At 47.2% G+C, this 12,506-nt stretch overlaps 1 protein-coding gene across 1 annotated transcript in view; it reads left to right on the forward strand.

The window, feature by feature from the left end:
* The window catches only part of LOC143276495 (acetylcholinesterase-like), a 12,155-nt gene extending 105 nt beyond the window's left edge, over positions 1–12,050 (forward strand). The window contains exons 1-5 of the mRNA XM_076581018.1: positions 1–1,094; positions 3,767–3,937; positions 4,348–4,570; positions 9,340–10,152; positions 10,339–12,050. The exon at positions 1–1,094 is cut by the window's left edge and continues 105 nt beyond it. Coding sequence (XP_076437133.1) covers positions 764–1,094; positions 3,767–3,937; positions 4,348–4,570; positions 9,340–10,152; positions 10,339–10,768 — 1,968 coding nt within the window. The 5' untranslated portion in view covers positions 1–763 and the 3' untranslated portion in view covers positions 10,769–12,050. The remainder of the gene's footprint in view (positions 1,095–3,766; positions 3,938–4,347; positions 4,571–9,339; positions 10,153–10,338) is intronic.
* Positions 12,051–12,506: the final 456 nt, after the last annotated feature.

Below are 12,506 nucleotides of genomic sequence, written 5' to 3' on the forward strand. Positions count from 1 at the left end.
GCCTACTGACCTCGCTTGCTATCACCAGAATTTGGTGCGCGTTCGTTTGTCAGTTAGCTGTTACCTCGTTTTTGAAAACCAGTTCGTGTACATTGCAATCTGACGATAACGTGTAGGCTTTGAAGGAAACAGTGAATTCACAACAGAATACACCCGCAGGCTGAAAGTTCTCAAAACGGGTGTTTCTAGCTTCAGCCTATGTGGAGTGCATTTCGCGCGCGGGGTCGTTTTTCAAAGTGAGTCACGGGTATTCAATACGAACCTCGCGGGAACGTGCCTCTCCCCATATTTTGAAACACAGCGACAAGGGAAAGGGGGGAAACGCTTCCTACGGGCGCAGGCAAGCTCCGGTATTTAACAGTAACACAGTCGGAGGCTACCCAGTCTTCGTCTGCGAATTCATACGATGCAACAGTAACCACTGCCACTGTTCACTCAGGACAAGGAAAAAGCTCAAACTAAACAACAAACAGCCGACAATGACGAACGCGTGACCCTGCCATAGCAGGTCCGCTGGGAGAGCAACAGCAAAACCAACTTCAACCAGCGACGTCAGATGAGGACCTGACCTGCAGCTTGTGACGGGGCATTGCAAGAAGCGGAGACCGACGACAGAAAGACAAGGATTTTTTGATTTTTTTCAGGAAAAAAAAGGTTTTAGGTATAAACATGACAGGCCCATTCCAACGTATATTGTTACAAACCACGTTGGTCATATATCTGTTTGTCGTCACCCCCACCACCCCCACCGCCACAGCGGTGTATGTCGTCACACCAGTCGGCGTCCTGCAAGGGAACAGAAGACATCGCCCCGAACGGGCTTCCATACTTCGCCTTCCGAGGCATCCCTTACGCCCAGCCCCCGTTGGGTGAACGCAGGTGGCAGCTACCGGAAGCTATGCCTGAGTTCGACGACGTGTACAACGCCACCTACTTCCGGCCGGCGTGCGTGCAGGCAGAGGGCGTGACGATGTCGGAGGACTGTCTGTTCCTGGATGTCTATGTGCCGCACTCTGTCAACGCCTCTGTCCTGTGGAACCAGACTGAAGCCTGGGACCTGTGGACACTGAGGAAGAACAACCACACCGATCCAGGTATTGTGTTAGGATTATTGCATTGCGTAGCCGTTATTATATTGCATTGCATTGCATTGCACTGTATTTGCATTGCATTGTAGTTGCAGTGCAGTGTAGTGTAGCGTAGTGTAGTGTAGTGTGTTGTTGTGTGAGTGATTTGTAGTGTATTGTATTACTCTTTGTCACATCAAATTTATCAGTGTCGGAGTCAGGCCGCTCCTCCCAAGAAGAGTGAGTCCGTCATTTCTGGGACAGTGCAGTGACACCCTTTTTTCTGTTTTTTGTTTTTGTTTGTTTGTTTTTGTTTTTTGTTGTTTTTGACACACTTGTGTAAACAAAGTGAGTCTATGTTTTAACCCGGTGTTCGGTTGTGTGTGTGTGTGTGTGTGTGTGTGTGTGTGTGTCCGTGGTAAACTTTAACATTTTCTCTGCAAATACTTTGTCAGTTGACACCAAATTAGGCATAAAAATAGGAAAAATTCAGTTCTTTCCAGTCATCTTGTTTAAAACAATATTGCACCTCTGGGATGGGCACACAAAAAAAAAGAAAAAAGAAAAAAAAAGAAGCCTAATTGTATACAAACTGCATTTACTGTTATATTTATATTTTTTGTGTTCTCTAAACTTGGCACTTTGATCTGATATTCTGACACAACAACAAGAGCTGTCATTATTATCATTTTTTGTTCAAACAGGAACTTCTTTTGCTAAGCATGGAAGTTTTATTTATTTTGCAAACATTTTGGTGCAGATAGTAAAAAAAAGAGGGAAATTACTCTGTAATTAATGCTAGGGGACTTAATTTGCTTTAAACTGATCTTTCTCATCTTAAACATTACATTATACTCAATACATAAAAAGCTTGGATTTTTTTTTTTTAAGTGTATCACAAGTGAGTCTTGAAGGCCTTGCCTCTCTTGTTTTATCTGCATGCAGGTATACTTGTTTTGCTATCAAAATGGGTTTTTCTATAGAATTTCGCTAGGGAAAATCCCATTTTGTTGCCGTGGGTTCTTTTTTTAATATAAATTTTTACGTGCGCTAAGTGTATGACGGCTACACACGGTACCCCAGTCTCTCAGAAGTCTCTGTCCTCTACCGTTCTGCTGACCATCATTGTCATTAATGTGTTGCTCGATCTTTTCGTTGGTTGTGTATAAGCAAGCAAGGGCATGTGAGTCTGTATGTTTGTGCAGGTGTGTATGGAGAGAGAGAGAGGGAGAGGGTGAGAGAGAGAGAGAGAGAGAGAGAGAGAGAGAGAGAGAGAGTTTGTGCATGGAATATCTTGTGCTTTTTGTGCTTTGGCAATCAGTTTTTTTTTAAACGTTTTTAAGTATATACCCGTTTTCATCGTAAAAGCCATGTGCTGCCTTTATGGAAGGTGTGATCGTCGGTCCCGCAATAATCTTCTTCCTCTTCTTCTCTTCTTTTCTTCGTATCGGTTTGACAAATGGAGGGATTATGGAAAACACCACCGTGCTCACCATCTTTGCATCGATAACGTCGGCGTCACTGTCATGATCGTTGTCGTCATCATCATGACCACCATGATCGTTATACTCATCGTCATCACCTGCACCATCATCGTCGTAGTCATCATCGTCATCATGACCACCATGATCGTTATACTCATCGTCATCACCTGCACCATCATCGTCGTAGTCATCATCGTCATCATGACCACCATGATCGTTATACTCATCGTCATCACCTGCACCATCATCGTCGTAGTCATCATCGTCATCATAACCATGATCGTTATACTCATCGTCATCACCTGCACCATCATCGTCGTAGTCATCATCGTCATCACCACCATCATCGTCGTAGTCATCATCGTCATCACCACCATCATCGTCGTAGTCATCATCGTCATCATAACCATGATCGTTATACTCATCGTCATCACCTGCACCATCATCGTCGTAGTCATCATCGTCATCATAACCATGATCGTTATACTCATCGTCATCACCTGCACCATCATCGTCGTAGTCATCATCGTCATCATGAGCATGATCGTTATATACTCATCGTCATCACCACCACCATCATCGTCGTAGTCATCATCGTCATCATAACCATGATCGTTATACTCATCGTCATCACCACCATCATCGTCGTAGTCATCATCGTCATCATAACCATGATCGTTATACTCATCGTCATCACCACCATCATCGTCGTAGTCATCATCGTCATCACCACCATCATCGTCGTAATCATCATGGTCATCATAACCATGATCGTTACACTCATCGTCATCACCACCACCATCATCGTCGTAGTCATCATCGTCATCATAACCATGATCGTTATACTCATCGTCATCACCACCACCACCATCATCGTCGTAGTCATCATCGTCATCATAACCATGATCGTTATACTCATCGTCATCACCTGCACCATCATCGTCGTAGTCATCATCGTCATCATAACCATGATCGTTATACTCATCGTCATCACCACCATCATCGTCGTAGTCATCATCGTCATCACCACCATCATCGTCGTAATCATCATCGTCATCATAACCATGATCGTTATACTCATCGTCATCACCTGCACCATCATCGTCGTAGTCATCATCGTCATCATGACCATGATCGTTATATACTCATCGTCATCACCACCATCATCGTCGTAGTCATCGTCAAGCTGATCCACGTTGCCTTGTGGTGTTTCAGGCAGCGGGGTGGCGGTGATGGTGTGGATCCACGGCGGAGCGTTTCGCGGGGGGAGCAGCCAGGAGAACGCTGCGTGGAAAGTGGCCAGTGAGCAGGGCGTGGTGCTGGTGGTCATCCAGTACAGACTGGGCGCTCTGGGCTTCCTCAGCTCGGGCTCCTCGGAACTGCCAGGTCAGGGGTGCCGTGTATGGGGGGTCAGTCAGTCTTCGTCGTCAGTTATCTCAGTGCATCGTTCTATCATTTTCAACATCCTCATCGTCATCATCATCAGCATCGTCATACACGCGCGCGCGCACACACACACACACACAGACACACGTCAGAACAACGTCAGAACAGAAGTGCAATAACCACCATCCCCCCTACCCCCAAACCCACACACACAAACACTCTCCCCACCAACCACCGCCCCCCCCCCCCCCAACCCACACACACAAACACCCTCCCCACCAACCACCGCCCCCCCCCAAACCCCTCCCCACCAACAACCGCCCCCCCCCCCAAACACCCTCCGCCCCCCCCCCCCACCCCCCCCCCCCCACACACAAACACCCTCCCCAACAACCACCGCTCTGTGCCAGGTAACTACGGCCTGTGGGATCAGCGCCTGGCTCTCAAGTGGGTCAAGGACAACATCCGGGGCTTTGGCGGGGACGCTGCCATGGTAACGGCGGCCGGGGAGTCTGCGGGGTCCGCCAGCGTCAGTCAGCACACGTTGTGCCGGCACTCAGCTGGGCTCTTCCAAAGGGCCGTCATGCTGAGCGGGACTGCTGAAGCCACCTGGTCCTTCAGCCAACAGCCCAGGTCAGCACAGTATCGGTGTCAGTATCAGTGGCTCAAGGAGGCGTCACTGCGTCAGTTCGGTCAAATCCATCATACGCTACACCACCACGTCTGCCAAGCAGATGCCTGACCTGCTAGCAGCGTAACCCAACGCGCTTAGTCAGGCCTTGAGAAAGAAAAAAATCAATAAAAATAAAATAAAATAAAATACAATAAAATAAATAAAGTAAAAATTTTTTTTAAAAATCAAGAAAAATAAGTAAATAAAATAAAATAATTTAAAGAAATTAAAAAAATAATAGATAAATACATAAATACTACTACTACTAATAATATTTAAAAGGCCCAAAATCTTGATTAAGTCAACTCTAGGCACACACACACACACACACACACACACACACAGATCAGCACAAACGTGTTTCCTGTTCGCAAGCATGCTCGCGTGCGAGTGGCGACAGAAATAGTGGCGGGGGCGAGAATGATGATGATGATACGGATACTTCTGTAGCGCCTATCCTCGGTCGAAGACCAAGTTCAAAGCACTTTACGAACACGGAGTCATTTGCACAACAGTCTGCCTGCCTGGGAAGAACCGACTGACAGCTGAACGCTCATCAGTCGTTTTCTGTGGCATTCAATCAGGTTTCAGTCACGCGGCACACATACGCAGTCATACAGACATATAACATTTTACGTGTATGACTGTTTTGTTTATTCATACCCCGCCATGTAGGCAACCACACTCCGTTTTCGGGGGTGTGCATGCTGGGTATGTTCTTGTTGGTACAACCCATCGAACGCTGACATGGATTTCAGGATACTTAACGTGCGTGCTTTATCTTCTGCGTGCGTATACACAGGAAAGGGGTTCAGGCACTAGCAGGTCTGCACATGTTGACATGGGACATTGGGACAAATCTCCACCCTTTACCCACCAGGCGCCGTAACCGAGATTCGAACCTGGGACCCCGGCTCAGATTGAAAGCACAACGCTTTAACCACTCGTGGCTGGAGTGCCCCTCAGTACAGGAGTACATGTGCCAAGACTAAACGGACGATCGGCAGGAAGTAGATATCATCCTTACCTCGCCGCAAAGTTGTTTTGAAGGCTACCTAGCCATGACTAGCGAGAACCTAGCCAGGTGGAACAAAATAAAACAAAACGAAACGCACCTTCCTAGCGTGTCTCACGAGAACCTCGGCTATATAACAGGCGTGGAAGAAAGGCACCTTATGATGTGGGTGTGTGGGTGACAGGTTGGGGGTGTGGGTATGTGGGTGGCGAGTTGTGAGTGTGGGTGTGGGTGTGTGGGTGACGAGTTGTGGGTGTGTGGGTGTGGATGACGAGTTGTGGGTGTGTCGGTGTGGGAGTGTGGGTGACTAGTTGTGGGTGTGTTGGTGTAGGTGACGAGTTGTGGGTGTGTCAGTGTGGGAGTGTGGGTGACGGGTTGTGGGTGTGTCAGTGTGGGAGTGTGGATGACGGGTTGTGGGAGTGTGGGTGACGAGTTGTGGGTGTGTCAGTGTGGGAGTGTGGGTGACGGGTTGTGGCTGTGTCAGTGTGGGTGACGGGTTGTGGGTTGTTGGTGTGTCGTGTGGGTGTGTGGGTGGCGAGTTGTGGGTGTGTCGGTGTGGGTGTGTTGGTAACGAGTTGTGGGTGGGTCGATGTGGGTGTGTGGGTAACGAGTTGTGGGTGTGTCGGTGTGGGTGTGTTGGTAACGAGTTGTGTGGGTGTGTCAGTGTGGGAGTGTGGGTGACGAGTTGTGGGTGTGTGGGTGACGAGTTGTGGGTGTGTCAGTGTGGGAGTGTGGGTGACGAGTTGTGGGTGTGTCGGTGTGGGAGTGTGGGTGACGAGTTGTGGGTGTGTGGGTGTGGGTGTGTGGGTGACGAGTTGTGGGTGTGTGGGTGACGGGTTGTGGGTGTGTCGATGTGGGTGTGTTGGTAACGAGTTGTGTGGGTGTGTCAGTGTGGGAGTGTGGGTGACGAGTTGTGGGTGTGTCGGTGTCGGTGTGTGGGTGACGGGTTGTGGGTGTGTCGGTGTGGGTGTGTGGGTGACGGAGAATGGGGTGAGTGTGGCAGCCTTACCTCAAACCAAACAATCCCCTCGAAGCCCTCTTCTCTGTACCCATGTAGAGTGCAAACATATATCTTTTCTGTACACACACACACACTGGCACGCACGCACACACACACACACACACACACACACACACACACACACACACACACGGCCCTCACGAAGTGATCGTTTTCCAATGTACCCTTACTACCAACACCTGACCTCAATTTCCTGCCCCTGCCCCCAACTCTCTTTTGTCAGTTTAACAACATACAATGGACAGAGAGACTTCGACAACACAGTGACAGACGAGGCAGTTCATACACATACAGACACAGTCACACACACACACACACACACACAGGGTCATAGTCACACACACACACACACACACACACACACACACACACACACACACACACACACAACCTACCCCACCTCTCTCTCTCCCTTTCCATCTTTCTCATGTGATCTCCCCACCAACCCACTCTCTCTCTCTCTTTCTGTTTCTCACCTCTCTCTCTCTCTTTCTCCCGCTTTCTCTCTCCTGCCTGTTAATGAAAGTGTGAAACTTTTTATTTTTCATTTTTTTTGTTTTGCATTTTCATAAGGTAAATATTTGACTACTAGGTACTTTTGAAAACACAGTTCTGCCAAGAAAAAAGTGATAAACGCCACACCACTTAATTAATAAATTAAAAGTAGCCAGGTCCTTTTCGGACAGAGCGACGATGTTCGGCTTTAATTTGTCCCCTGCCAAAAAAATGTCACGCATTGAGGTGGTATGATTTTAAAAAAAAAAGAAGAAGAAAAAAAAAAAAGAATTGAATAAAAAGGTGTTGTGTTGTGTTGTGTGTGTGTGTGTGTGTGTGTGTGTGTGTTTTGTGTGTGTGTGTGTGTGTGTGTGTGCCCGGACATGTTCCCAAGCTCCCAAAGTGTGTCAGTGGGTCATGGAGTGATTGGGGTTTAAACAGGAAAGAGAAGAGAAGAGAAAAGAAGAGAAAGCAAGTAGAACTGAATGAATGAAAACAGGAACTGGCAACCCAAAAGCGGTGTTGTATGGCGCCTCGATAGCTCAGTGGTGTTAAAAACAACAACAACTCAGTAACATTGGATTATTTTTCTCACGTTCTCTGTCTGTCTTTCCAGTTTGATTTTAAGTTGCAGGAGTGGGGGAACTGAACTATGTGACCCTGTCTCTGTGTTTGCCTGTGTACTTGTGAGTGCGAATGTGTGCGTTTAGTGTATGTGTGTTTGCTTAAAACTCTCTCCATACGAACGGCGAAAGAGACGACGTTAACAGCGTTTCACCCCAATTACCATCATCAAAATATTGCAAGCGGAAGGCTCTTATACTGAAGAGGTGAATGTTGACAAAGAATACCACAATTCTGACGACGGAAACTAAAGGTTGGGTCATTCAGACACCCACTGGACATCCGAGGGGTCTGTGTAGAGGAGAAGAGAGGACTGGCCGTACTGAGTGAGTTAAGGGAATTCTTCCATTTCTTCTTGTCCTCACACTTCTTCTCATATGTGTGTATGTGAACTCAATGCTTTTCTTTGTGTTTGATATATTGTTGACAGAGAAGACAAATAACTGTGATCTAAAATAACACACAAGTTTAGTCCCTTTGACCACACGGGCAGAAATAAAGTGCTATGTCACACAGCTGGAAAAAGGTTATGATAATGATAAGAAGAAGAAGATGCTGTGTGCGACAGTGTGCGGTATGAGCTCCTCTCACTGTCTGACATGACATGTCTGATATGACGTGACACGCTGCAGCAGAACATGATATGACACGACACGACACGACACGACACCACACACACCACAGGACAAGACAGAACATGTTAGGATAAGAAAGGACGGGACGGGACGGGACAGGACAGGATGGTACACTTGATATAACACAGGACAGGACAGGACAGGACAGGATGGTACACTTGATATAACACAGGACAGGACAGGACAGGATGGTACACTTGATATAACACAGGACAGGACAGGATGGTACACTTGATATAACACAGGACAGGACGGGACAGGACAGGATGGTACACTTGATATAACACAGGACAGGACGGGACAGGACAGGATGGTACACTTGATATAACACAGGACAGGACAGGACAGGATGGTACACTTGATATAACACAGGACAGGACAGGATGGTACACTTGATATAACACAGGACAGGACAGGATGGTACACTTGATATAACACAGGACAGGACAGGACAGGACAGGATGGTACACTTGATATAACACAGGACAGGACAGGACAGGATGGTACACTTGATATAACACAGGACAGGACAGGACAGGACAGGATGGTACACTTGATATAACACAGGACAGGACAGGACAGGACAGGATGGTACACTTGATATAACACAGGACAGGACAGGATGGTACACTTGATATAACACAGGACAGGACAGGACAGGACAGGATGGTACACTTGATATAACACAGGACAGGACAGGATGGTACACTTGATATAACACAGGACAGGACAGGATGGTACACTTGATATAACACAGGACAGGACGGGACAGAAAAGAACAAGGAAAGGACAGGACAAGATGATTTGCTGAATGCAGGTCTTCAGCCTTCAAATCTGTGTGTGTGTGTGTGTGTGTGTGTGTGTGTGTGTGTGGTTAGCCTACACATACATGCCCATTTCACCCCACAGAACGGAACCTCTGATTTCTTTCCTTCGCAGGAAGGCGTTTGACCGCTTCAGCAAATTCGCGGGGTGCGGAGACAACGTGACGTCAGTGGCCCACCGCCTCCGGTGTCTGATGACGTTACCTGCTGACGTCATCTACAGGACTGCTGTCGTCTCAGAGGCCGGAAACACCCCCTCTTTTCTGCCCACAGTGGACGGCGACTTCATCCCCGACACTGCCTCACGGCTTCTCCAGGACGAACAGCACCTCACGTCTGTCGGTTTCTATGACTACGACTTCTTGGTGGGCACTCTGAACAACGAGGGGGTGGTGATGTTCGACGTGCTGAACCTCTTTGTGCCGTCTCTTGCCAGCACGGGTCGTTTCCCGTACCAGGCCGCGGAGAAGGGCTTCGTTCCGGTGGTCCTGAAGCAACAGCTAGGCCCTCGCTTCGGCCTCGACTCCCAGGACGTTGTGAACTATGAGTACTTCTCCCCACGAAGTCCCTCCCACCTCTATGTTCCCGTCAGGAAGGTGTTCGACGTGTACACAGATTCCGACTTCGTCGCCCCAGCCGTGAAGATGGTGAGGTACCACGCGAAGAGGAGCTCACCAGCTTCGTCCGCGAGGTCTTCGGGATCGTCTGGGAAGTCGTACATGTTTTTCTTCGACTGGGTTCCTTCCCTTACGGAGGGCACGATGTTTGCCGGCATGCCGCACGCTCTGGATGTGGACTATCTGTGGGGGCTGACCAATGACTCGCTGCTGCTGTACGGAGAGATCCCCCTGGGCGGGTCCATCCTGCCTCGTGAGCACCACGTGTCCAGGATGTACGGGGACATGATTGGCGCCTTCGTCCGGACTGGGTGAGTCCATTTTGTTCCTGGGTGGTGTCTTTGTGACAGTTGTGTGTGAGTAAATTTGTCGCTTTGAGTTCCGTGACGTGACGTGTGTGTGTGTGTGTGTGTGTGTGTGTGTGTGTGTGTGTGTGTGTGTGTGTGGTGTCAGACATGAAGTCTCTTTAACCACCACCAACATCTCTGTGTCACCAGGGACCCTAACAACGGAATAGCGGACAACCTCCAGGGACAGTGGCTGCCTTATGACGTCATCAACGAAACCTTTCTCCGCTTTTCCGACAACTCTTCCATCGATCACCACCTTCGCGCGAAAAGAGTCTCACTTTGGATCGACCTCCTCCCTCGTCTTCACTCTCGTTGGCTGAACCAAACAGCCAATGAGAAACCGGAAAATCAGACACCAGCCAATGACGACACAGAGCCTCAGGAACTGACGTATTTTGATATCAGCGAAAGCGAGGCCAACGCTTTGCTGATTGCATTAATTGTCATGTGTGTGGTGTTCTTCTTGTGCTTTGTCGTCGTGTTAGTGATGTTGTTGAGAGCTGGTCAGTCGTCCAAGACTAGTAAGTACGCTTTGGACCAAACCGATCTTCGTGAGAGTTCCAGCCGAAATAATTAAGAAGACAAGCAGTCAGGAAAACGTATGCATTTACAAACTCACATAATTGTCCCTGTGCATGATACGGACATTTATTTTGCGCCCGTCCTCGGTCGGAGACCAAGCTCTGAGCGTTTTACAAACACGGAATCATTTGCACAATAAGGTGCCTATCTGGATAGAGCCGACTAACGGCTGCCATTGGGCACTCATCATTCGTTTCCTGTGTCATTCAATCAGATTTCAGGAACGCACACAAACACACTCAGACATGTAATATTTTACGTGTATGACCGTTTCAATTATTCAGCCCGCCATGTAGGCAGCCACACTCTGTTTTCTGGGGGATGCATACTGGGTATGTTCTTGTTTCCATAACATACCGGACGCTGACATGGATCTTTAACGTGCGTATACACACGAACGGGGTTCAGGCACTAGCAGGTATGCACATATGTTGACCTGGGAGATCGGAAAAATCTCCACCCTTTACCCACCAGGCGCCGTGACTGAGATCCGAACCCGTGACCCTCAGATTGAAAGTCCAACGCTTTAACCACTCGGCTATTGCGCATCTAAATAGTTGTCAGCGTTTAGGGCAAATCAAACTTCATCAGATTGCACACATGGCATTCTCCACGATTATGAAATTATGAAGCAAACCCAGAAACTATAACACACTGGTGGAATCTAAACAGTTCCATTAATTCTGACAGAAGCGTGTGCTCTTAACAAATCATCACACTCACCGTGCTTGAACAAGTTATTACAGTACTAACCCCAGTCGTAAACTGTTGTTGAAAACACACGATTACAAAAACACCAGTTCAAATCAAATTTCATATCGGTTTGCACTACAAAGGGACGTGATTTTACCGAAACTTGGCATATGTATGCAGATTATCGTCAAGTGATAGTGTTTACATGACTAATGTTGTTTCATACCCCACATATAAGTCAGGGTACAGTGCTTTAACCAATGGTGCCATACAATATCCTCTTATGTTGATGTTCTTTCCATTGCTATACCTCCCCGAAATGAATGTTTGTACAACTTTGTTTCAGTTTTTTGTTGTAACATTTTACGGATTTTTGTCGTAATATTGTGCACAAAACAGAAAATGCCTTATATCCACTTGTGTTTTTTTTGTTTTTGTTTTTGTTGTTGTTGTTTTTGTAGATATAGCACATTCCATAAAATGTCAATATTCTGTTCATAACAAATATAGTATTCATGCAGAAATCACAAATTAGTTACGAGCAATAACTAAAATGAAGAATAAAGTAAATTGTTTGTACAAGATATCGATGCGCTTACTGTGGTTCATCAGAGCGTAAACTCTGTAGTGGAAGTAAAAAAACGTGACGTAAAATTGTTCGTGACGTATTGGTTGGAGACGTGACGTAAAAGTGTTCTTGACGTGTTGGTGTGTCTTGAAAACTGATGGTGTATACACAACGAAGCACAGCAGGAACACGAAATGAACTCGAAATTACAACACTTCTACTCCGCACTGTCTGTCTTTCTCTCGCATAACAATATAATGTTTTATATTCACAGAATTATGTAATGAAACGATAACAAATACGTAAAAAATGAAACATGTCATTAGATACAAACAACAGCAACAACAGCAACCGAAAACTAATAAACAAACATATGAATAAATAAATAGGAAAACACACTACACATCCCTTCCCCCCCCCCCCCCCCCCAAACCCCCCCCCCCCCCCCCCCCCCCACACACACCAGCTGGTC

This window comes from Babylonia areolata, chromosome 32 (assembly GCF_041734735.1).
Source record: "Babylonia areolata isolate BAREFJ2019XMU chromosome 32, ASM4173473v1, whole genome shotgun sequence".
Taxonomy (NCBI): domain Eukaryota; kingdom Metazoa; phylum Mollusca; class Gastropoda; order Neogastropoda; family Buccinidae; genus Babylonia; species Babylonia areolata.